Consider the following 27,764-nt stretch of genomic DNA (forward strand, 5'->3'; position numbering starts at 1 on the left):
TAGCTGCGTAAACGCAAGCGAAACATAAGTGGAACCACCTATTGGTGTGACACTCAAGTCAACTTGCCAAGTTTCTTATGTCAGTGTTGGTGGTTTGACCAATCAACCGACAACTGCGGTAGCAGAAATTTGGGAAGCACTATTTATTTTTTGATTTTCATGGAATTATTTTCCAGCAGCTTGACTGCATTAACCTTTCTAGATTTCATATCATTTCTAGAAACATGTGGATTCGTTTTCCGATGGCATTTCAGGTTAGCTTCCCAAATTTCTGCTACCGCAGTTGTCGATTTATTGGTCAAACCACCAACACTGACATAAAAACTTGGCAAGTTGACTTGAGTGTCACACCAATAGGTGGTTCCACTTATGTTTCGCTTGCGTTTACGCAGCTATTTTTATCAAGTACTTTCTTGGTTTTTTCTCATTTTGTCTTCAATCGAGGACCGCCTGCCCGGTACTGACGATGCCCAATAGGCTGAAACAGCTGTATACCGGTGGCTCTTAAATTGAAATCAATATGGGAATGATCAAAGAGTACTTATCTATTTATTTTTTGATTTTCATGGAATTATTTTCCAGCAGCTTGACTGCATTAACCTTTCTAGATATATATATATATATATATATATATATATATATATATATATATATATATATATATAAATTTGTTTTCTTCTTATCATCTAAGCTTTGCAACCTAATGTTTCTATGACGCTCGAGTAAATCCCCATTTTGCATCGTGGGCTTCCCTGCTATAATAATGAAATTTAATATTTTGAACGCTCAGGTTGGAGAATTGAACTGATGTTAATGAGGTTCGAGTCATTCAAGTTATTCGGGATTTCTGAATTGTTACTTTTTCTCAAAATTTCTAGTGATCTCAATGTGCTCCAAGTTCCTTTAGAATTTTTTTTCGCAAGAATAAAATCGAGGTACTTATGCTCTTTTCCAAGCAGTAAGAGAATGAGCTCGCTTGAATTTCTTGAAGGCACGGACTCTAAGAGCAATCATTTCCGTGATAGTGTAAGTCAGCCAAGGGGCTGGTGGCTTACTGACTTTTTTGGTGAGGATGGTTGAGGTGATGATTTTCTAGATATATTATTTGCGAAATAACGTCGGAATATCAAAAGCTGTTATTATTATGATCAGGGCCGGATTTGAAAGTCTGGAGGAAACGAAGGAGTGGAGGCCCCTAATTGATTTGCTATGGACCCCTTGATTTTTTTTTTATAAAAGTTGAATTTTTGATTTCCCGCTAAGGAAATTAAAAATTTTCAAAAAAGGGGAAGTTTGAAAATGTCCATTCAAACGGTTTCTTAAAGTAATTTTTAAAATTTTGAGCTCGAAGAAGCGAGAAGTTGTAAGGATGACCTGCAGGGTCAACTGTTTTTCGGATTTTTTTACTTGTTTTATTTCTCTTCAGCTCATTGGTACAAATTACAAATCAAAAATAAGTAGTGTCACTGAAATGCTGGATCAAATCAAAAATTGATAGTGAATGGAAACTGGCAATCAGGGCTTCCTGATATATTGATAATTACTATTATTGTTTATGCAAGTATTCTCAGTAAAAATAAAAAAAAAACGTTTGGGAGAAAAAACGTAAAAGTTGTTGACTCGTCAAAATTCGAATATTTTTTATCTTTATTGTGGAGCCCGTGTCCCTTGGAGGGGCAGTAGCCCCGGAACCTCCACAGTAGTCGGCAGTTCTATTGCGGCTAGCGGTCGGTGTATAGCACTTGGGTCAACACTATTGAGCCGGTAAGTGAATTTTCATCCTCGATAATTATTTGCATTTTTCCAGGAAAAAGGTATACCTCTAGTAATATTGGGGTTCTGATTACCGTACCGTAAAAATGAGTTCGTCCGTCGCGACTGGCGGGCAGTGTATATCACTTACCCAACACCACATAGTCAGTAAGTGTAATTTTAGCATTTCCATTAATCCTGCGAGTTTCATCATTCTACCTCGATAATTACGTTGTTACGGGGGTGATTCCATGAAAAGTGAGACACACCGTATAGAATCACAACCTTGACCAAGACCAACAATATTTTCGTTTTAATGCAGTCATATTTATGAGAATTTAGTGGTTGTACTATAGTGGAAACAACAGAAAACAGTTCACAACAAAACATGCATCTCAGAAAAATTTTTGTTTGTTTGTTTTCGAAACTAAAACAAGTTTTTTGTTTGTATTTATGAAAACGAAACTAATCGCAAGCGAGTTCGTTCGATGGAAATCCGCTTTACGAATTAATAGTTTTAATTAAATTTGAAGTTTTTTTCTGTAGCAAGTAAATAATAGCTTCTTTTTGATAAACATTTATTTCAAATTGGCACATCACAATTTCAGGCGAACGTTTGTAAAAACCCGCGGTTGAAACAGCAACCCTTCACGTTCAAATATTTCAGACAAACATGACAAACGAAACGCTAGTGACGTTTCTGAAGTTTAAACTAATTCCATTGACACATACATCAATGCCTTTTTACAAAAAGGGAAAAACAGATCTTACTCATTCACAAAAGTTGGAACTTCTTGCCCAGAGAAACGGACTGAAACATGCGATATTCAGTGATGCAGGTGACAAATATGTGGGTGAATGGCGAAACAACAAAAAAAGTGGTGAGTTGTTTTTGATTTCAGAATTTGCAGAAACTAACTGCAAATTCAAAATATGATGTGAATACAAGTGGTTGTGTATTACGACATAAAATTATATATAAACCCCGAGTTCTTTATTAATTCAATATAATTATTAATTCATGAAAAATATTCATTGAAGATTAGAAAGAAAGTGTCACTATTTCTCGGGTTTGAAGGCCGTCGGTTTTTGGAATTTCTTCCTGACGTTTCGCTGGCGCGAGTGGCAAAAATATATTGTAAACCGTCAGACCGGTTCGAGTATAGATTGTACAACAAATTATTCTAAATACGGTGAACAACCTCTCTAAGGTTAAGTTGACGAGTGAAAAAACCAGAAATTTTGGCCAGGAAATTGACAAGGCTGCCATTCTTGGCTCATTGCGTCTGCTTGAGGCGCATGATCCTCGGACCCACTGATCACTTACCTCATGGTGTAAAGTTGTCTAAAAATATTGAAGGAAGAATTAAATGGGACCAAATAACATGACCTGAGATTTTTTGGGTTGATATTTAAGTATGAGAACAATATATGCCATACTATTTCTATTAATATTATCAATAACTTGTGAAAGGTCTTTGCAATTGAATGAACAATATAATTGTGTCTCATCAGTGTAGTGATTTATTTTACTGTGGTAAACAAATTCATGAAAGTCGCTGATGTAAACTGAAATATGAGGGGAACAAGAACAGAACCTTGAGGCACACCAAATATTTCAGAAATTAAAATTGAGAGGTTATCATCAAGGTGAACAGTTTGGGTCATTTCAGTTTGGTGCTCTGGTAATCCCAGGACTTTTTTTCTCGAATGTTGTAACAATCATATCACCTTAAGTTTTCATTTACATATGGATAGTAGTAACGTGGTACTAATAAATTTGTATCATCAGTATAATTAGTGACTTGACAAAATTTGATATAAATAGTAAGGATTTCTAAAATATTCATCTCACACTTCTCTGTGGGATGCTTACCCACTGTATTTTCACTTGTCTGATTTGAATGTTTCTTCATGATTTTAGTTTTTTTAAGAAGTTTTGATAGGTATGACTCAGATCTCTTCCAATTATTATCTTCAATTTTATTGTACTACTATTGTTGATAAGTATTTGTGATTTAAGCAATCATAGGCTTCAGATAGGTCCAGATAAATAGCATATTTTTCCTTATTTTCAAATTATTGAATAATTCTCTCAGAGAACTGTATTTTTGCAATTTGTACTGATCGTTCTTTCATGTACCCATGTTGAGAGAAACTTAGCAGGTTGAGTTTTTTTTTCATTTATTTTATGTCTCTATCTAAAAAATTAGCAAAAAATGGTGAAAACGCTTATAGGTCGATGAATGTTATCTGAGCAACTTCCAATTGTTCAGGAAAGATCATACGTTTTAACGATGTATTCATTTTATATAAATGATCTTGTGATATCATCAGTAAATAATTTTATCAAACTTAATGGTATTTTACGATCACAAGCAGGTTTGTTTTTAATTTTCTACCCCGAATCTGGAAATGAAATAATGGGTTAGTCGTTTTGCTCTAGAGCAGGGGTCTCCAAACTTTGAAGCCTTCGGGCCAAAAAGATTTTTTCAGTTTGTTCCAAGGGCCAATTTCTGCCCTTAACTATATTTCTAGACTAGGATAGTCGCAAAGTGCGTGACCTAAGTAAACTACGCTTTTTTGCATTTCAATTATTATTGTGTATTGTGACACTTAACGACATCTAGTGGCGAGTAGTGGTACTATGTACTATTTTTTTCAGCTACCCGCTAGGTGGCATAATTAATTAATTAGGCGTAATTAAATATTTGGAATTACTGCGTTGGTTCGAGAAAGTTCTGGTTCTAGCTAGTGTATCCCGATCACCTCGAGATGGCAGTAATAATTGCATATAGAAAGGCTAGCGGCGCAACTGCGAGTTAGTCTGCGTAGGAAAGGCGAAGGAAGCGAAACTGTCTATTGTGAAATAAAGTAACACCCGTCAATAAAAGTATTTTGATTTGACTTATTGTTTTTGTGTGATTTGTTAGTATGGAAAAGAAGCGAAAAATCGACAGTGAATGCAGAACGTTCCAAGAAAAATGGAACTTTCAGTATTTTGTGATTGAGTCCAGTAATAAGGCGCTATGTTTAATTTGTAATGAAACCATAGCTGTTTTCAAAGACTATAACATTAAACGACACTATGAATCGAAACATCTTCAAAGTTACTCCAAGTATACAGGAAGTTTGCGGAAGGAAAAATTTGAAGCTTTGAAACGCGGACTCAAATCGCAGCAATCTTTGTTCACCAAAGCGAATACTGAACAAGAGTCTGCAACTCGCGCCAGCTTTCGTGTGGCTCTTGAAATCGGAAAACGTGGCAAACCATTCACCGATGGAGAAATGATAAAAGAATGTTTGATTGCAGTAGCCGAAGAAATATGCCCCGAAAAGGTAAATTTATTTAAAAGTGTCAGTTTGTCAGCAAGCACCTAGGCTCGAAGGAGGCAAGACATCGCAGAAAATATATCATCTCAACTGTCTGACAAAAATGGACATCATGAGTGGTTTTCTCTAGCGTTGGATGAGTCAACGGATGTGTCAGATACTGCTCAGGTGTTGATTTTTATTCGCGGAGTAGATAAAAGCTATGAAGTGTATGAAGAACTTCTTGATATTGATAGTATTCACGGCACGACAACTGGGGCAGATATTTTCAAGGGAGTTGAAAATGTCATTAATAAAAAAACCTTCGATGGAGAAATTTGAAATCTATAACAACTGATGTAGGCAAAAATATGTATGGTAAAAATGAAGGAGTGGTTGCACTTGTGTCAAAGGCTGTAGAAAATGATGGTGGTTCAAAACCATTAGTCTTACATTGTATCATTCATCAACAATCCTTGTGCGGAAAATGTTTGAAGTTCTAAAACCAGTCATATCAGTTGTTAACTTCATCAGATCCACTGGGCTGAATCACCGACAATTCCGCGAGTTTATTCAACAGATTGGAGAAAATGATTTACCATATCATACTGCCGTACGCTGGCTTAGTTGCGGAAAAGTCCTTAAGCGCTTTTTTGAACTTCGAGCAGAGATCGAAATTTTTTTAAATAAGAAGCAGCGCCCTTTTGCCGATTTAGAAAATAGTGAATGAATGTGGAAGTTAGCCTTCTATGTCGATTTGACAAATCATATGAACGAACTGAATTTGAGATTGCAAAGAAAAAATCAGCTTCTCCCTGATTTATACACCAATATAAAATCCTTCAGGCAGAAAATAATTCTATTTCAATCGCAATTACGTGAAAAATGTTTCACACATTTTGAAACATGTGAAATATTCAGCCACACTCCATCGACTGAATTTTCCGTCAATTTTGCAATCGAAACTTTGAGTGCTTTGAAGATAAATTTTGAAACTCGTTTTTCAGATTTTGATGTCATTGCGAATGAAATTAAGCTATTTCAAAATCCTTTTGATTCTGACATTCAAACCCTGTCTCCGGAAGTCCAAATGGAAATTATTGATTTACGGTGCAGTGATATGCTTAAGAACAAATATCAAAATTTATCTTTGTTGGAATTTTATAAGAGTCTTCCACTGGAACAATTTGATAATTTGCATAAATTTGCTCGTGGGTTGTTTTCTGTTTTTGGTACTACTTACTTGTGTGAGAAAACGTTTTCCAAGATGAAGTAAACAAAGAATGTTTACAGATCTCAATTAATCGATGAGCATCTTAAATCTCTTTCGAAAATTGGTACAAGTAAAATTGATCCATAACTACAAAGTATTGTCGGTGGAAAATAACAATTACATAAATCTCATTGGTGTTTTTGTTTTACTGTGATTCATTACAATTATTTGTTAGTTATTAAAATGCTTAAACTTAGATACTTGAGTTAACTTTTCTTTGTCATCATTTCTGTCGTTAAGTTTTACCTTGCAAGTAAGTAAAAACGAGTACTTATCATTCTGTGTTTTCTTCTTCGACTTATCACAGCAATAGTAACAACAATTAGGTAATCATTGGCTGTCGCGGGCCAGATTGATGACAGTAAATCATTGGCTGTCGCGGGCCGGATTGATGACACTGGCGGGCCGGATTTGGCCCGCGGGCCGTAGTTTGGAGACTCCTGCTCTAGAGGATGGGTGAACTTTTTTAAATATATGTTTGTGTCACCGTATAAACTCCTTTAGAATTGAAGCCAATCTTCATTAGAGATGATTTTCATTTTTTACGGGGGCTCCACATCAATTGAACTTCTTTGAACTTAGGGGTTTTCTCTTCATATCTTCAGCACATCTGTCTGTTTTCAATATTTTCATAGCCAAGGCTCATAAAACCATGAGAGATATTTGCTATGATGATTTGGACTTCTAGTGATGCAAACGCTTTTTGAAATAAGAATTAATAATGAACTGAATACCGAAGGCACTCATGTGTATATTTCATTGAGATATTTTTTCAAGGAAAAGGAGTATTAATTTCAAACAATAATGAAGTAATATATGAAGGAGACTTCAGAAACAACTATCCACACGGATATGGTGTTGCGGCTCATAAGATACCCAATACGAATGTATTCGAGACTAAATACAGAGGATTTTGGAAATGTGGCAAACAGGATGCAACTGGTGTCAGGGTCTACGTAAATGGAGGTTTTTATATTGGAAACTGGAAAGAAGGCTTGAGAGATGGATACGGACAAATGTGGTATACAGATGGCTCCTACTTTGAGGGACAATGGAGCAAAGGCGTCAGACAAGGGCTGGGTAAGTAGTTATTTTTTGACCTCGATTCAAGTCAATTTCTACAAAGCTCATGAAAATTCAAAGATTTGTTTAAGTCAGCGGTTTTATCATGGGCCACTTTAACAATTTTGCTGGTTCCTGTGGACCCCCTGCAGCTTCAGTTCTACCACACTCCCAAAACTAGACAAATAATGTGAAGATTATATCTTATTATAGAAATTTGCGTTGCGGCTGCACCCTAACTACAAATTAACAGTTTTCGAATAAAAACTCAATTAATTTATATGTATAAAATAGAAAGAAAAACTACACAAAAAATTAAAAAACACTAAAACATATCAACACACGTGAGAATACTGAAATGTCTTATTTTCATCGCCATTTCTGAGTATACACGAAAGAGGGCTTTGCCATGTTCTGATGTAGGGTGACTATAGTATGCCGTGTAATGCCCATTGTAAGGTGTTCCAGTGTGATTCAACACTGCTTACAGATTATAATGACAAGTTACATTATTTGCTGCATAATTACTCAGGTCTAAACCTTCCAGAGGAAAGTTGATGTTGAAGAAACTCAGTTCACCTTGAGTTTGAGTAGAGCATCGATGATGATAGAACGACCAGCTGTCGAAAGCGCTCGCATATAATAAATAGGAGTTATAAAGCTTCAAATCTTTTTTGTAACATATATTAATATTAAAATACTGAAAATAAAGGAAAATTAGTTGTATCATTCAAAATATATACAGGGTGTAACTAAATAAGTGTAAAACATTTAAAGAGGTGATTCCTCATCGAAAAAAAGATAGGATCTTTCATATAAAGAAATTTCATTGGAGCAACCCTTGTTAAGATACAGCCCCTTAAAGGGGGTAAATGAAATTTATATAACAAATTTTTTCACGAGCACTAAAAAAGTTACAATAATGAAATTAACCTGACGTTTTGTACAACCAAAAAGACACTTAGCCAGAAATTTATTTGGTTTACACCATGGTTGTAAGGAGTGGAAAACGCAACCCCTAAAATTTATTTCCAATAAATTATTATTTGTTTACCATTTCCGATAGCCTGTTTCATTCTAAACAAAAAATGTCTCTTGGATTTTTTCCCCAAAATAAACCAGTTCGCAGCAAAACATTATTTTACGAACAACTACAGAGAAACATCGTCATAAATGCGAAAATACGAAACTAATCTATCTAGTAGGTCGCTATTAGCGATAGTAACAATTAGATTGGTATGACGCTGTCAGTTTGTGAATTTTCGAAATTTAATTAATACTAATTGTGTGTTGTTCTTCTGTTCTTAATTTGTTACTTTAATAATTCACTTGTTATTAAAATGGCATACACAAATGAGGAAATGGCTGATATGCATTACGTTTACGGTCTGTCGCAGGGGAATGGGTTAGAAGCTTCTAGAAGATATGCTGAAATGTATCCTCAACGGCAGCATCCTTCACATAGAATATTTGCTCGACTTCATCAACGATTACGAGAATATGGTTCATTCGACAAAAGAACGCAGGATTGTGGTCGCCATCGAGAAGTACGAACACCACAGCTTGAGAAAGCAGTACTTAATTTGATTGAAGAACAACCCACTACCAGTACTAGAAAGATTGTTTTCCAGCTAAATGTTGATCATATGACAGTATTTCGAATTTTAAAGGAACAACTCTTATACCCTTACCATCTGCAACGAGTACAGGCACTGTTACCGCGAGACTTTTCGAACCGTCTTCAATTTTGCAATTGAATGCTGGAAATGATTAGGAGAAATTGTGACATTCTGAATACGATAGAATTCACAGACGAATGTAGTTTTTCTCGGGACAAGATTATTAATTTTCATAATTACCACATATGGGCTGACGAAAACCCTCACGCTATTGTCGAAACTAACCATCAAGAACAGTTTTCTCTTTACGTGTTGCTTGGAGTTATTGGAGATGATTTAATTGGGCCTCATTTTCTACCTCCTCGATTAAATGGTGAGGCATACGTTCAATTTTTAAGAGAAGTGCATCCAGTACTGCTGGAGGAAGTTCCTTTGGGCATCAGAAGGGATATGTTTTTTATGCATGATGGGGCTCCTCCGCCCATTTTAGTCAGTATTTAACTGAAACGTATGCAAATCAGTGGATAGGTCGAGGAGGACCACAGAACTGGCCCGCTCGATCCCCGGATCGATTGAGGATCTCAATTCTCTCGATTTCTCTATTTGGGGCAATTTACAGCATTTGGTTTATCATACTCCTGTTCGCGATGTAGAGGACTTAAGAAACTGCATCATCGATGCGTGCAGGATAATCAGAGAGACTCCAGGAATATTTTAGCGAATACGTGGCTCAATGCGCCGACGTCTAGACGGATGCGTAATGTCTGAAGGTAGACATATTGAACATTTACTATGATTTCTACATGTTGTATATTTTGTTATTAATAAATTAGTTTTGTTTATTACCCTTTAATCGTTTAATGCAGGTACTAACTACAAAATAACAATAAATCCAGTATCGATGTATCTCTGTAGTTGTTCGTAAAATAATTTTTTGGTGCGAACTGGTTTATTTTGGGCAAAAAACCCAAGAGACATTTTTTCTTTAGAATGAAACAAGCAATCGAAATTAAATTTTTAAATGGTAAACAAATAATAAGACAAAAAGTTACATTGGAAATAAATTTTAGGAGTTGCGGTTTCCACCCCTTACAACCACGGGGTAAACCAAATAAATTACTGGCTAAGTGTCTTTTTGGTAGTACAAAACGTCAGGGTAACTTCAATATTGTAAATTTTTCAGTGGTTGTGAAAAAAATTGTTATACAAATTTTATGTACCCCCTTTAAGGGGCTGAACCTTAACAAGGGATGCTCCAATGAAATTTCTTTATATGAAAGATCCTATCTTTTTTTTGATGAGGAATCACCTCCTTAAATGTTATATCACATTTTTAACACAGTAACGCTATTTTACGTAATGAAAGTCTGATATCGAATTTCTTCCAGGAGTTCTTGTATACGAGAATGGAAATAAATACGATGGATCCTGGAAAAACAGTGAAAAACACGGCAGAGGCATAATGTATTTTCTGACTGCGGGACAAGTACAGCATGGAATATGGAGGAACAACATATGCGTTTTTAGCACAATATCAATGCTTCCCTTCCGACAAACTGCTATCAACCCATCAAAATTCCCCATTCCCCCTGTGAGTAAAGTAAAGTCTAAATATATTCAAAATCATGTCAAACTTATTTCAAAACAGAACATTTTGAAAGGCTAGTTTTCAATTAACTCACATAAACCTTCAAGCAGGGACGGACACAACACCTGAAATCTTAAACAGAAAGGAGGTCTGTGTGATATCTCATTTTAAAGGTCATTTAGCTACCTTTTCAAAAAAAAACACATACTTTCACCTTCCTCTTGAGTAATTTTGGAGAAATCAAGTAAAACCGTGAAGATATTCAAGTATCAAGTGTTTTGCTGTAACAAAAAAAATTATTGAAAAGAATTGTATCTTATTAGATGTTTGAAATTACTATTACTTTATGAACAATAACAAAGTTTGCTCTCAAAGTCATCTATAACATTCCAAAAAACTTCTGTCTGAACTTTTTTACACGCAACTGTTATTCTTTTCTTCAAATCTCCCAGCCCTCAAAGTGTGTTTTATAAAGGAACACAGGGAAGAACATAGGAAGAAATCTATGGCGATATGTCAGGTGAACGTGATGGCCATTCTATTGCTCCTCTTCGGCCAATGTATCTGCCAAGAAATCTTATTATTTAGCCACTGTCTAACTAAAAAAAGCTCCATTTTGTTGAAAGTGTCTTGCAAAATCATGTTACCAACCTCATCAATTTGTTTTTCCAAACTAGTTGTTATTGAGGGGTCTATTATTTCTTCAAGCAGATTCTAATAGAGCTCACCTGTTGAATTTTTCTTAATCAACAAAGCTATTCCCAAGAATTCTAGCCAAAACGTTGACTTTCTTTATTGTTTGTTAACATGCCCATTAAGGAAAAAACCTACTCTAATCAGTAAAGCAAATATTGTGCAAAATATTATGGTTTTCATTTACCAAATTCGTTATTGTTTCACAAAATTCAATTCTTTTTTCAAAATCGTCTAAGTAAGGATGTTGAAGAATTTTTATACCTTTTGTTATACCATAGCATCTGAATAAATAAATGAAAAATGGAAGAATTTCATTCAAATCACAAGCACATAATATATTTTCAGAACTACTTGGTGAATATGGACGAAGTATGTAGGAAACTGGAAGAAAAGGCTCTCAAGGGGGAACACGAAGAATGTCTAAACCCAGAGGAGGAAGATAGTGTTAGTGAATCATCCATTACCAAAAAATCAACTTAATAAAATATATATTTATTCATATATCAATAGAACAGTAGATAATAAAAATGTAGTACCAATCTAATGGAAATCACAGTTCAATATTAAAGTTCAGTATGAACTAACTCTTAGTATGCAAATAAAAGTAATGGAAAATTGTGTGGCCTGAAGGTTTTCTTCCCTTTTCAAGAACCAAAATAATTCTACCACATAATTGGAATTCAATGAAACGAAATGAGGAAAAAATCCCAAAGACTTTATTTTCTTCTTGGAGTTTTTTCATTTCCACATTTTGTTTCATGAAACAAAAACTAAATATACAGAGAGATTCCAGAGTGCAATCTAGGCAAACCATAGAAATTTTATGACGTATCTCAACCTTCGTTCCTAATATAAATTCATAGGGAATATTTATACACATAAGAATAAGAATATAACACTATAAAATAGAGCATATATAAACCAATGGATGAAAAGATATGAAAATATATTAAACTTTATTCATTAAGACAGTAGGTCTTATATAATTTATACCTAGATAATATATAAGAAAAGCCATTAACACGAGGTGAGATTCGTTGGGTGAAAGGTTTTTAAAAGCAGAACAAAAAAAAATCAAACAAGGGAAATGCTTATAGATAGCTAAAACCAGACTTTTGTAATGCCTTATATTTCAATATAATCTTGTACCAACTCGCAAGGTCAGGTGGTGTTAAATGAAATCAGTCATTTATCCGAAGGCATTATATTGTTCCCATCAAAATTTTGCAGGTTTTGAGACACTATTTTGTTATTTTCACAAGTTATTTGGGAAACATTTCTTTTTGTCGAAACACATTTTGTTAAATCAAAATTTGTTGAGTTTTGAATTTTTTTTGTGTCTTCACGAGTTTTAGTTTGCGGACAAGAAGAGTTTCTCAAACGACTGATTCAAGGTCAAGTAATCAGTAATATTTGGCGATGATTTTGAGTGAATAAGATGTTAGACTACACTGTTCTGAAACGTAGCAAGTATGAACTTCGCAAAAGTTATCGGAATATGAAGCATGTAGAGAAATTTTAATAATAAAATTTCTTTTGCTGAATAAATTTATTCAAATAAATGAAATAATTGAAATTTCTATTTATATTTCAATGCAAAGTCGTACTGAAATAAATTGTATCATTATTATCATTATTGTTTATATTATTTAAATATTTATTTCACAAAAATATATCATCATGGAGGGTATCTGTTGATAGTGTTACTGATCAGAAAAATATGAATAGTAACAATAGCAAAATGTAGCGAATTAGACAGAAAACAATTCCGTCATTAAAACTTTGATAGTTTCTAATTACATTTAAAACAATTCCTTTGTCTTCCATAATATTGAAGTAATCTTAATATTTAGATTGTAGTTCTGTACTCATCCACTTTACGCTTTACACATTGAACATCGAATACAATTCAAAATTTTCTCGTTTTTTGTTTCCTGAAAGATCTAATGAAGGTTTCTTGTCCAAATGATTGATTACTATTTATGTATTTTGTTTCTATAGTTGTTTGCAGATATTTTGTTTATGAGGAAGAGACAGCAATGCCTATTTCATATACAAATATAAAACCGTTTTCTTAAACTTTACCTCATTCATAATTGAAATCTAATAAATGATGAAATTGATGAAAATTTGATGAAATTCAATTCACTAAAGACAATTTACTGACATTTTAAGTAAAAATTACATAAAAATATAAAAGTATGTTTTGAGTAGTACAGTGAAAGTACATAAATAAAAACTATTTTAATTATCATTCATCTATTCAATCAATTATTTATTCATGATTAAATTTTTGAACATTTTGTGGAGTTGTGCAACTCAATAAAGGCACTTCGAGTAAATATCTCTTGTTTTGAAATGAAGTCCACTGTCATTAAATTACACATAATAATTTAGTGTTGAAAAAATTTTCAGTTTTTACAAACTCTTGGGGTGCCTCCCAACAATGTGTTCTGACTACTTTCTCACGTTTTTCTGCATTATAGGAAAGTTTGGAGCCACTTGCGAGTAGGTACTATCTCATTTACATCTTCAATACTACATCATATTGAAATACGACCAGACTTTCAGGTTTAATAACCCATCACCAACAAATTTGAAATTGTCAGAACAGTTTGAAAGACTGGATAAAAACAATACTGGGAGCAATGTCTCACTTTAAAAAAATATATCCTTGGGTATGTGTTCCTTACTATCCAGATTGTTTTGAGAAAGAACTACTAACATGTTAATACAGTTTGACCCATTCAAAATGTAATTTTCGACCAATTGGATTTTTTTTCAATAGATAGACATTTGATAAGTCTACTAGAAAACAAAACTTCATGAATGAGTCTAGTTTTCAGAGCCAACTTTCATTATTTTTCAATGTCAAAAATCGAAAAACAATATTAACACTTTTTTTTAATTAATCACACCACCTGACACACGTAGTTTTGAAATAGTTTATGTCAAAATGGAATGCATTCGTCATTGAAAAGTTATACGGGAATGAAATTTGATAAATATGCCACTTAATTGTTTTATCATTTCAATTTCAGAAATTTCATCAAAATTCTGACAGCTCCACTAGATTCAACAGGTTTCTGTTCGCTACTGTTCAAATTTCATCAAAATCTCTTCATTATTGATAAACTTACAAGTAAAAAAAGTTTGAAAAAACTATATTTTAATGGCTCATGATATATTTTTCAAACTTTATTTATAATTTTTGATGATGAATTGATTTTGATGAAATCCTGAACAGTGATAAATCGAAAACCACTGAATCCGGAGAAGTAGTCTGATTATTGATGAAAGTTCTAGAATTGTATTGGTAAGATAAGTAAATTGCATATCGTTCATTCCTTTATAACTGTTTATTTCATTACAACTTTTTTGATGATGATTGCTTTTCGAAGTAATTTTGATATAAACCATCTCATATCTATTTGAATATAGTGGTGTGATCAGATTTTTTTTGAATGCTAATAGTTTTTTTATTCTTGTCATTGAAAATAAAAGAAGGTGACACTGAAAATGAAGATTCATTTATGAAATTTGGTATTCTAGTAGACTTCTCGAATGTATACCTAGTGAAAAATTCCACAGATGGTCACACTGTATAACCATAGCTGAATTTTTGAAAATACTGGATGTATGTAGTAAATTCTATTAGAACTGAATATTAAAAACACCCTCTACAATATTAGAATGAATCAAAATCTAATCCCAAGAACAAAACATCATAATTGGGAAATCATATTATAGACGAATAAACTAATTTAAGGCACTTACTGTTGTTTGTTAAGTATATGCCTGCAGTAAAAAACTTTTGTAAAAAATATCGAAATCACAGTTCAGGAATTCATTCAATCTCCTCAAGAAATACTTATACATAACCATATGCAACATAAGCACTACTGCTAAACAATATGCATACCCTGTATCAATTCCCCAACACCGTTTCTGTGTCCATCCAAATCACCTTGTTCTATCTGGTCTTTCAACAATTCCAGCTCCCTTATTCCAGATAAGGTTGTCTCATATTTATGAGCCACAAGTGATCTATAAAAATGTACTGCAAATGCTAAAAATACAAACAGTACAGGCACTAGGATTACAGTCGCTGACCAAGCTGCGCTTTTATTGGTCCCTGTGAACTTTATCCAACACAAAATAGCTATTTCGGCTAAAAATAGCAAAAGTCCTAATAATGTGGAAAACGCCCATGCAGTTTCAATATACCAATGTAGTCGTTCGTGTGGAGACTCTTCCACTAAATTAATGGACTCCAAACTGCATATTGCCTCGATATTCGGCAATATGCATGTACTTATCATAAGTGCTAACATATGGACAGCAACCAAGAGGGTGGTGATGATGGCGAACGAAACAATTACTACACTGTCAATTTCCTCAGGATTTGAGATCTGCAGTTCCACCATTGCAACCATAGCAAAACCAGAGAGAAGAGCAGATGTCTTACTCGAAGCCTTCAGTTTGGCTCTAGATAGGTGCAACTTCCGCCACGAAAGGTAGCGTTGAGTGTGGAGGGCATCGACCGGATTGGACATTTTCTTGCACTGAAAAAAATAGTTGGTTCTCATTTCGTGATTGTAACACAATAGTGAATAATATGAAAATCCGAGAAAACCCTTTGACTTGACATTCAAAAACGGTATTTGTTGTAAACCCTTTCTCAAAAATTACCTACATATCTCATGAAAGTGGCTATGATAGATTCAAATCATAATCTTTATTTCATCCACAAAATTCATACACAAATGTAAACAATAGAAATTACTTACATCCTGCAAGAAATATATCGGACTAGTCAGCTACATAAAAAAGTGATACAAAAGACAAATGTAAAGTTTTGTCATAACACATTAAAATGTATAGAATGTATAAAGTAAATGAAATGTATACCACAGCCATTATATTTATATGTAATCATCTTATAATTTAAGGATAGATTCATTGATGCCATATATATTTTATTAACAAATCATATTTTTAAACTAATTACAGAAAAATACTATTTTTCAACTTTTGTATTAACTCACATAGGCTGTTCCGCAGGTCAAATTTTACTCACTTAAAGAAAACCAATATAAATATGATTCTTGCCTAATAACCATGTGTTACATGTAAACAACACAACTTAAAAATTATTAAACAGAAGGGACACATCTATGAACAAAGTCAATCAATACTAAAAACATTCAAACATGCCATAAATAGTTACAATAAAAGTAAAAAAGGGAAACATTGTAAAATTACATGCATGCGAGAAAAGATATGTTGATGATACTAGAGACTAGAGTCTTTAAATATTCCTCAACATAGTAAAATGGTGTTTGAGAAATTGTTTTTTACTATAGATCTCAAAGCATATCGGCTGAGAGTATTTCATTGAGACCATACAATATGTGTATGAAACGGCGCATGGTTTTTTGCGTTCAAAAATATTTCCCCATAAAATCATTTGTTGAGGTAGGAAAGTGATTAGTTTAGATTTGAAGAAAGTCTGTAATACAACATTATAACTTTATTGCAGTTAAACACACTTAAAAATTTAAAAAAATGTCTTTTCTGTACTCCTCAGATTCATCTGATTACCGAAAAATACAACATTTCGTTAAAACATTTGTTGTTTTTGTGTAAAACCATGCTTAATTTAATATTAATTTATACAGGTTTCATTTATACACCTCTATCTCTGTATATAGGATCCAGAAAATCTATCAAGTGATTGACAGAGCAAGGGAACAATCATTTTTCGAGGCTACATATATCAGCCACTAATACATAAATTTCTATAATGAATAGGCGAATAAATTGAAAGAGGTATATTTTTATTGAGAGAGATTAGTTTTTGAGAAAAAAATGTTTTCCTATTCAGATGGAGAAGTAGAGAGCCTGAAACTTTTCTTTCATCCATTGAAAACTTTACTCAATTAATACTCAAATCTTGTGTAATTTCTGATATTTGGAAAGTGACTGAGGTGTGTTCTGTACACAAATCAGATGCCAAACATTTTATTAATAATTTGATGCATATTATATTTCTCTATTACATTGTAGCCAAAATATTCAATAATCTCGTGTATTTGTCAATATTATCTCTATCTGTTCGGTCAATTTTTACTGTTAACAATGATGGATCTTTTACGAGGGAAAAAAGTCGCTATACCTCTGTTTGGTATGTTTGTATGAAAAACCTGCCTTTACCATAGAAAGTTGAAGTGATTGTGAATACAAAATTGCAAAATTTCCTAACAGGTATGAAAAAAAGGCCCAAACTAATCTCGGCAGAAATAAGTTAGCCTCGTGAAGAATCCTGTAAACCTTTATTCAAATTCCATAAAATAATAACCGTAGATGCATTATGTATCTTAGAAACAGTATTGATAGAAGAAACATATAGACAGGTTTGCCTCTCATCCAACTTAATACAATACTCGCCAAAATAACGATATTAAACTCCCTCCTCCTTCTACAACTTTGAATGAGGACTCATTTATTTACAGTGTCTCTAAAGTATATTTAACTTACATGGTGAATTGAATTGAATCCTTTATTGAGTTTAAAAAAGCAGTGAAAAACCTTTTGTTAAAAAAAGTATATTATACTCTGAAGATTCCTTGTGATATACTTTTGATTTTGTTATCATAATCTTATATATATATATATATATATATATATATATATATATATATATATATATATATATTGATAACTATTTGTATTATTATTCAAAAAGCATAACATCTTTTGAAAATGGTTCAAGAGACAGATACCTACTACTGTTAGTAGCAAAACACCGTTCCTCAGAGAATAATACAGAATTTTTAACAAAAATCACTAAGAAGTTATATCCATCTTTTTAATTGAATAATTATAAATCATAACATAATGAATACTAGAAACAGGATGTAGACATTTATTGTACAATAAGTATTCAAGGTAACTGAAGGTAGACCTTCAATACTCTTCTGAATCCTTTGTTTCTTTCAAGTGTTTGGTAAATGATTACATATTTTTTACTTATATAGGTGACTAATTGTCCACAATGATGTTTTTTATATCGTTATGCAGAGTATACTGCTATTTTCGCATGGGCAGACAGTCATTGAATACTTCTTATTAAGAATCAATCAGTGTTTAAGATTGGCCTTACACATATATTTACAAATCTTTTCTTGGATAAACCTCAAAATATGATGAGTTTATACATCTGAACTTGCTCAGAATTCATTTCTGCCTATCATTAAAATTTTAAACAAATTTCTGTGAAATTTATTGTTTTCTCTCGATTTTAGTTGTCAGGATATCTTTAAGATGCTTATTACTAAACATTTAAATTTAATATTACTGGAGTTTTTTCCCAACACCAAACCGTTATTTCAACACCTCGACCCGTGTTTCGATCACCAAGTGGTCATCTTCAAGAGGAAGATTGAACTAGAAGATTAAACCTCGACACGAAATACGTGTCAAGGTGTTAAAATAACGGTTTGGTGTTGGGAAAATAGTCAAGTAATATTTATTACTACACCAAAGGTTTCAAACAGTTCATCTTGAGTAAAAATTTAAATAGTTTAATTCACTTTATTCATTCAACAACCTAGCATATACAGTAAATCAACATGCAATGGTTAATGAAATTTAATTTTTGCACACCATTTGGCTATATACTATTAGTCACATAGTCACACTATTAGTCACTTTATTTTTATGGGAAATAAAGATCTATTATTATTATTGTAATGCTCACGAGCATATAAATCAATAACATTCAAACAAAATATCTACTGTACATTCCAAAGTAACATAATATAGAAGAATCGAAATCAATTGACATTTATAGATAATTGCATCAGACGAGTTGAATATCAACTAAAAACAATTGGGATAAAAACGATTTCATAGTGTATTTATTAATTGAAAACTAGATGACTAGATACATTTGGATTAAATGGAAATCGAGGATCGGGCCTCAGAAAAAATGTCTCTAATCACTTTTCTTTTCAAAATATTCAAAATTGAAAATAATCTAGAATTTAAATTCAATGCTACCATGAATTTGAAATAATTCCTTGTAAACTACATCTTCACTCGTGATTGTATTATGAACATTCAGTCGAATCCGACTTCAATTGTTTTGATTTATCAATAATACTACAAAAATCTAATCAAACTTCTATCTCCTGATCAATCACAACAATAAAAATCATACCTAAAAAATAGTGAAAACGTCAATTTTGACAAATGACAGGTTGGATACATTCCAATACCCAGTCAATGATTCTCACAATTTTTTTTTCAGTCAATGAGTGAATTTATCACTGAATGTACTGAATGTACTGAATAAACTTACCTACCTATCTATATTGAAACTTGAACAGTGTACTTTGACCCAATATATATTGATTGAATTTATTTGAACTGTTTTTGTGGAGAAAGAATGAATATTGAAAAAATTTGGTTAATAATTGATAACTTGAATTTCCAACTCGGCCAGCATCGGCCAGCTTCATCCAATTTCAATTTGATATAATGAAATTGCTTTAACTTACATTTAACGTATGTCCAGATCTGCTATGTAATCTTTTGAAGCTAGTTCCTATATTGGTTTTATTTGATGATGCTAGCCCTACATCTAGGCAAACTGTGCTTGTACTCCAAATAGACATGTGTTATGCCCCTAGAAAAAAATAACATTTTTACTAAAAAGTTTCGTAGTGTATAGGGTTTTCAGATATATAATGAACTGACATTTTAAACCTTGATGATAAAACCACCAGATAGATACTCGAGAAGGATTAAAGTGAGTTACTATTTGACCATTTGCAAAGGTGCAGGTACATATTGTTGCAATTTATACATATAATTTTGGATTTTGAAAGCAAAAATGTTACAATCTGAAAATTTCCTAGATATTTCAATTATTATTTAGAACAAACAACTATTATGATTCATTCTTGCTTGAGATGCAACACACTATTCACTATACAGGCATATCACTATTGAACAGTCTGAAGAATGTATTACATATTGATAAACTTGCTGCGGTTTTCTAAAGTATATAGTGAAAATATCACAATTGTTATATTATCATGGACTGTCATCAAGAATTAGCCAATTCTATCACATATGAATGAAGGTCTTTGCTTCAAGGGGTAATTCTTACATTTAAAGGTTTTAATGGATATGCACAAGGTGCAAATAACCTGTGAGCGGTACCTATATGACAATGGCGATATACATAGGACTTAAATTTTTGTAGATTTAATTAGTGTGTAGTAAAGACAATCTGGTATCATATTACACAATAAGACAGTTTTCCAAATGAAATAATTCTCAAAATGTGCAGTTTTGTATCAAATTGTCTCCGATAAGATGAGCCATTATAGTTTGTTATATATTTCTCATATACACCTTTCTCTGAGTAATTCAAGTGTTCTATGTTAGTTGAAAATTTCTCATAGAAAAACAAATCCTTAACTTTTATTTGAAGTTCTTTTTGAAACATTTCAGTAGCCTCACAGGGTATATATGCTTTTGAGGTGGCGTTCCCTATATGTAAGCAATACTACAAAGATGGTCTAATTTGGGTATTATGAAGCACTAAAAATCGCTAAGATGTGACTTTGCTATTTCAGCAATAATACCTACCATGTCAATGGGTAACTAATCCCAAATTTGAAATATCTTTTAGACTTTCAATGAATAAAACTTCCTGACGCTGAAAAGAATGATACACAATTAACCTCAACGTAGTTTCCTTGAATTACTTCATGGTCAATTATTATTGAAAAACCAGTGGAATGATTATTAATTCCTTCCAGTATGTTCCACTGTCAGGTTTTGCTTTCAATTGGTTTTGAAGCCGGTCCTGCCTCTATAAATTTGAGCCTCTTAAGAAACAATTTCTCTAAATGAAAAGCACCAATAATATGTACATCTGTTTATCAATAACTCACCTTCATATTAAAGAATATTTTCAAAAGATTAGGACCGCAACAGCAATACTTCCACAATGGGTATGATATTTTGACAAATCAACCACTTGCTACTGTGCGAATATTGCGATTGCCTTACGATGTTATCATAGTTGGTAAATAAATAAATACGTAATACTTTCCGTTCCGATTTGTTTACGGTGTTTAACTCTGGTTTGGACGTTTGGCAAATAAAAGCTCAATACAGATATGATTTAATATAAACCGAATAGTCTATTTTTAACTACCAAATTAAGAAATAAAAAATGTCCAATGATTTGCAATGATTATTTACACCAACATTATAGATGTCCTTTTCACATTTTTGACAGAACAATAACAAACTTTAAGCCTAGTTCCCTTGTGAACAGTGTTGCCTGCTGATATTTTCTGAATTCTCTTGAGAATTTCGTAAAAAATGCTTACGATTTTTAGAGTCCAGAAATGTATTGAATCCAGAAATGTAGAGCCTACATACAAATACGTACTACAAGTAAAACTTGAGTATTATACCTACTAGGTGTTCCCATTGCACTTGGATCTTAATGAAGAAAGGTTATGAAAGACATGCGGGACCATTAATCTGACGTTGGACTGAAAATTAGGTAGGTACACGCGTGTATTTATTTACATATGCGTTTTCCCTATTACAGTACTTTATATAATAACCGAATAATTGTTCAATAAAAAATTCTCAATTGATGTTCATCTAAACTAATATTATAGAGAGAAAAATAAAAGTTGTTTGTTTGTAACTGATAAACTCGAAAACTACTTGAACAATTTCAAAGTATTTTATAAGGTAATCAATCCAAAGCATCAAACATTTGTCTATATGTATGAAAAATTGAGAAATTCGTTTGCAGTTGACATTAAACAGCTGAAGTGTCACATGAGAAACATAAAACTAAAAGCAATGGGACATAAAGTTTGCAGGTCTGTACGTTTGTACTTTTCAGTATAACAGAAAATAGTTTGTTTACATTTATCATCAGATTTTGTTTCATAATTACATGACGTCGAAATCAATGGAATAATTAAAGGAGAGTCGGCCTCAAAACTGAAAATGAATAAGAAAAGAAGACTGAGACTAGTGACAATTGAATGGTTCTGGATTTCATCACAGACTTCATGATTATTATCAATGGAATAATCAAAGGAGAGTTGGTCTCAAAGCTGAACATGAACTAAAAAAGAAGACTGAGACTAGTGACAATTGAATGATTCTGGATATTATCACAGAACTCACGTTCATCCTGAGATAAGTCCGGAGCAAGCACTTTTTCCAAACACCCCAACTTCAATAATCTTCTCAACGCGCGTTTCACCAACCGAATTGGCGTCTTCGGAAGATGAAGAAAATTAAAAGACGTCAACTTGGTTGGTGAAACGAGCGTCAAGAAGAGTATTGCAGTCCTGGTATTTGGGAAAATGCTTTAGGTTTTTCATAATATGAACCGAAAATCGTAATTTCTTCAAGTTATAATGAAATTCCTCAAATATAAAGAAATGTATTTGCATCTGGCAATCCTGCATTCGAAGCCGACAACTCATAGCAGCAACTACGTTTATAGTACGACTACAAAACAAGATAGGAATACCCGAACACAAAATCTCCTTTGATTGATTGTCCTAACGGTGAACATTCATCAATAGGAATAGCTGAATAGTGAAAGAAAATTATTCTAAGATAAATTTTGCATCACGCAGTGAGTAAATGGTACTGATCGTAAAAAAGTAAGAAAATAATGACCGGGAAGAATGAAAGAACATTTAAAGACTTAAAATTGAGCAGGGTCGTAGTAGGTAAAAAAATAAATATTGTCTGGTTTCTATACATCGCATTTTTTTGTCTTTTCAATTTGTATTTTATTTTTTATTTTATATTCTATGAAGATGCAATATCTTATTTCTGAAGCAGAAGAAATCTTAGTGATTTTCACTAGCGGTTGGTAGCTAAGCGGTTCGACGTGGGTGCTTTGTTCACTCACTCGAATTGACTGCCGTGTTGGTCGGTGGTTCAAGCCCAAGTCTGAACGATCGATTTTCACTTGCTTTCGTCCAACCCGTGTTAGGAATCACACGTTGAAAGGTAAGACCTCGTTAATCCTTAGTTCGTACAAGTTTCGACTTCTGAGGGTTGTCGTTCGTAGGGTTGGTTAACGGAAAAACAGATTTTAAACAGACAGATTCAATTGATCGGGTGGGTATGTTGATGAAAGTTTTTCAAAAACCGTTTATTAAAAAGTATTTTCTAGAAAATCTATGATTTACTTCATACTTCGATATAAATTATAAAATCATCAATAAACGAGCTTTCTGGAAATTTTCATCTTGACCCTATGTACAGAAAATAAGACACAGAAAAAGAAAAATGTGCCTAAGAATGCTAAAGAATTGTTTTTTTTTTCAATTCAAATTAAAACTTCGTTTTTGTTTTCAGTTTTTGGTGAGGAGCGAGAATTAAACTCAATATTTTTAAAAATATAGATAGTTGAAAACGAAATGAAAATAAAGAAGTGTATTAATACTCCCCATTATTATTGATTCTTGTCGTTTTATTTATTGTGTATTGTGTGAGTAAATGTTTGAAGACAGTGTGTGTCGCCTCTGTTTGGAAAATAATGAAACAACACATAATTTGTGCCTGCCGCGCTGGGGACCGAATCAGGTTTTTAGAGTTCGACAGAGCCGTATTCTCACTCACTCGCTCACCATACAAAGTAATCGGCTTTTTTTAAGAAGCTGGGTTTATTTGGCCAAGTGTGAAGAGGTGTGAGCCACAATAAACCCTTGTGGGTTGCGGCAGAGGGTTGAATAGCCCCACTCACTTTTGACCTAACCTAACTTGTTCATAGCAACATAGCATATTCTATTCATGTTATCAATGATAATAAGGCATATGCTTAGCATTGGCGCATTCTAAAAAACAACATGACAACAAGTATGTGCTCAAAATGTGAGATTGTTATTTGGGGTATACAATTCAATATTGCATTCATACTGCTCTGATAAAAATGATATTTTAAAGAACTTACGCTTTTAGTCTTCGTATATTTAGTGAAACACTTTTTTACAAAAGGTCTTGTCCTGAAGATCTTGTGAAAATTTCTGCTACATCATGACGGTTACCTGAAATAGAACGGATTATATTGTTGAAGTCTGGTCACAGTTTCAGAACGAGTTGAAGGAAATGGAAAATTGAGTCTATTTACGTGCTAGAAAGCAACCTTGAACTCTGGTATACCTACTCGTATATATTGATCATTATTAGCATTGTTACTTATTTTGTGTATCTGTAACGGACTGCCAATATATCACCTAGATGAAGTTCGCTACTGAGTCTGAAGAATTTCACTGCATTAAAGGTTGTTTGGAAATGATTTGTGGGCTATATATCATAGCTCAGTAGTGAAATGCTTGGTGTCACTAATATGAAGCGAAAAAAGTTAATATAAACATAATTCCACCACATATATAAACAAAAAATGGTGAATAGGGTCCATGAAGTTCCAAGTACACTAAAAGAATCAGGCGGTTGAACACACTCTTTGCTGTTAATGAAGAATTCTTCAAAGGAAGAGAGTTTTTGTTTCACTGTGCTTACTTCTTCTGAGGCTCTTTTACCTTCAGGTCAGTGACGGGTCGTGCATTGGAGAACAGGGGAGGCTTAAGTCATATAGACTATATACACACAGAAAAGCCCGCCGGAGACACGAACATTTTTATGTTGTTGCACGCTTTGCTTAATACTAAAGTTAGGGCATGGGCATGACAATGCGTAAAAAGTGCATGAGGAGCTATGGACTTTATTTTAGTTTGTAAACCATTTAAAAGGCCGGCCATGACCGCAGCTCCATCATAGGTTTGCGCAATTAACTTTTGCCTAAAATTATAGGTGTCACACGTACGAATTAAAAAATTAAACAAATCGTCAGCTGTGCGCCCAGATGGAACATCATGAAATCCCATAAAACGTTCTACCACATTACCATCTTTTACATATCTAAAAACGATTGAAAGTTGTGATGTACAAGAAATATCGGTAGTTTCATCAAGTTCCCATGCAAAAAAAGAAACACTTTCAATCTCCTTGCTTATATGTTCCTTAATAATGTATGTCACACTGTCTATAATAAGCTCATTCTGGATGGTTTTTGAGGTGCCCGAAAAAACGCTACCGTTTAAAAAAATGCCAAATTGTGAATCATATTTGCCCCATAACACGAGGTAATTTTTTTAAAAATCGGAGTATCCTATTTTAGACCACGTTTGGTATTCGGTTTGTACGAAAAATAAAACAAAACATTTTTTCTCATTTAATGGAGCCGGTTAACCAATCGCATTTATGGTACCAACTAATATTAAATCCACGATTTTGTCGATTATCTGATGATTTAATTGAAATCAAATTTGGTTGAGGCCTTCCCAGAGTTTTAATAATGTAAAATTTATTATCATAAGATAAAGACTTAAAATTATTTGTCAGCAACCAATAGGTTGCTGACTATATCGTCAGATTTTTTAATTTCGTCCAAATTATCCATAATAAATCAAGAAAAAAACTTACCGAAAAGTGAAAACCTGAAAACACCTTGAAATTGAAAGAAAACACTTAAAAAACACATTGAAAATATTACCAAGAAGTACTGCTATAATATAATACTGCCTGTTTTATACACAAATAACAAATATTATCAAGAAACACTAAAACGATTTACTGGAATATTTTTTAGTCCCGGTCCGTCACGGTATCCCGCTCGAATAATGGAATAAAAAACGAACACATTCATACACTAACGGAGACCAACTGAAGGCAAGCCTCCTTTGACGCTATAATTTCTGCAACTGAAATTACAAATCGGATCGGTCTCGTGGAGCCTGTGTTTTTTAAAGCGGTCGGAGGCTTGGCTCCCTTGCAACGTATGGCATTTATTAATTCGGGTTGATAGTTTATTCGTTATTCGTTCATGGGCGGTGCGTTTGAGTTTTGTTGATGTAGGATACAGTGTGATACGTACTACGTAGTGAGTGATAGTGTTTTTTCGGGCAAATTATGTATTTAAATTAAAAATTAATGGTAAAGTAATGATACCCAAGCATTTTTAGAAAAAAATAATCATAATTATTTGTCAATATCTTTTAATTTATTGCGATGAATAGCCTCAAATTTTATGGGGAGGCTAAGCCTCCCTTATCGCCTCTGACGAGCCGCCGCTGCTTCAGATGAAGGCATCCAGATAGGGCATGATGCTTTCATTCACGATATGTGCCTTCTCTACTTGTTTTCAAAATCGTCATGAGTTGGAGATTGAGTTTGAGTATTTGTTTAGCCAAATTTCTCGCCAAGAACCTGATGTAAAGTAATGAAAATATTTTCAGTTTTCATATTTTTTAGTTTTGATCATCTCCTCATGATGCTATCTTGATTAATGAAATGAATGTCGTGAGATAACAGCGTTTTCAATATAGCATAAAGAAAATATTTTTGTCTAATAATTTCTATTACATATAGTCAGTGGGCGAACTTGAAGACTGGCTATAAATCAAATCATCTGAAGGAACAATTTGTTCAGGCCAGTCTCAACTCCCTGCACTGTAGGTTAATGGACTGACACCTATCAGAAAACTACTACTCCCCCAGCTATTAACACGAAGGGTGTTGGATTATATCCGACAGGTGCAGAATTCTTCACTGAAGTTATTCCTGCATATGCTGTTGGCGATACAACTGCCGCAATATATTTTCAATTATTGGAACACACTTGCAGACTGGTTTCGAGCTGTTTGGCCACTCGTCAGTGCAAGGTAGTGTCTATCATCAACATAAAATCGATAATTTCCGATAATTGAAAATCGAATTCCTTCAGAGTATCATTCCTCGAACTAAGCTGAAGTGGACAACAAACAACAGATTTGTCATCGCCCTATCTGCCTGTGAACGAGGTAACCAACCGCATATCCGAAATTTGCCCAATTCCTCGTATAAGGAAAAAAACTTCACCTATAGTCACTGTGCATACTTGAAGACTGGCTATGAATCAAATCATCTATTAAGTTTATCATTTGTTACGACCGGTTTCGGTTAGTAGAAATTAGACAAAAGTATTTTTCTTAAGAATGGTCTAACAAACTGAAACTGGTCGTAACAAATAATACACTTAGTAGAAATTAGACAAAAGTATTTTCTTTCTCCTAAATTTAATATGAAATTCTACAAAATAAATACATTCTAACAAAAAACAATGTTTTCATTTGATGAACCTGTGTATAATTTTCCATCATCATTGAAGACTAATGCCATGACTATATCTAGGAGTATTTCTGCTCTGGATTGTAGCTTGGCCAGACGTTGTAGTAAAGCGAGTGTTCTGTCCAGAATAACATCAGTTTCATTCAAGGGATGTCACAATTTTGTCGAATACCTACGGCAAGGAATCTGAACTCATGGTAAATGATCTCCGGCGAAGTTG

At 33.2% G+C, this 27,764-nt stretch overlaps 2 protein-coding genes across 8 annotated transcripts in view; one reads left to right on the forward strand and one right to left on the reverse strand.

Annotated features, from left to right (window-relative positions):
- Positions 1 to 2,419: 2,419 nt before the first annotated feature.
- On the forward strand, positions 2,420 to 12,725 carry LOC111512773 (MORN repeat-containing protein 3). The gene is made up of 4 exons (XM_023168928.2): positions 2,420 to 2,633; positions 7,115 to 7,417; positions 10,407 to 10,609; positions 11,648 to 12,725. The coding sequence occupies exons 1-4, from the start codon at positions 2,426 to 2,428 to the stop codon at positions 11,780 to 11,782; spliced, it is 849 nt and encodes a 282-aa protein (XP_023024696.1). The 5' UTR covers positions 2,420 to 2,425; the 3' UTR covers positions 11,783 to 12,725.
- The window catches only part of LOC111512783 (calcium release-activated calcium channel protein 1), a 28,822-nt gene continuing 12,831 nt past the window's right edge, over positions 11,774 to 27,764 (reverse strand). For 2 of the 7 annotated variants that reach the window (XM_023168939.2, XM_023168948.2), the window contains exons 2-4: positions 24,330 to 24,423; positions 19,867 to 19,994; positions 11,774 to 15,867 (exon numbers count right to left, since the gene is read on the reverse strand). In XM_023168939.2, coding sequence (XP_023024707.1) covers positions 15,208 to 15,867; positions 19,867 to 19,983 — 777 coding nt within the window. In that variant the 5' untranslated portion in view covers positions 19,984 to 19,994; positions 24,330 to 24,423 and the 3' untranslated portion in view covers positions 11,774 to 15,207. The other 5 variants (XM_023168956.2, XM_074170848.1, XM_023168972.2 and 2 more) reach the window with 5 other exon arrangements.

This window comes from Leptinotarsa decemlineata, unplaced genomic scaffold (genome assembly GCF_025532065.1).
Source record: "Leptinotarsa decemlineata unplaced genomic scaffold, Ldec_3_MD MMD2_tig00000008_RagTag_RagTag, whole genome shotgun sequence".
Taxonomy (NCBI): domain Eukaryota; kingdom Metazoa; phylum Arthropoda; class Insecta; order Coleoptera; family Chrysomelidae; genus Leptinotarsa; species Leptinotarsa decemlineata.

Coding starts and splice junctions, on each gene's coding strand:
- LOC111512773 (XM_023168928.2), top strand. CDS start 2,426: ATGACAAACGAAACGCTAGTGACGTTTCTGAAGTTTAAACTAATTCCA. Junction 7,418..10,406: donor AGGCGTCAGACAAGGGCTGG/GTAAGTAGTTAT, acceptor AATTTCTTCCAG/GAGTTCTTGTATACGAGAAT. Junction 10,610..11,647: donor CAAAATTCCCCATTCCCCCT/GTGAGTAAAGTA, acceptor ATATATTTTCAG/AACTACTTGGTGAATATGGA.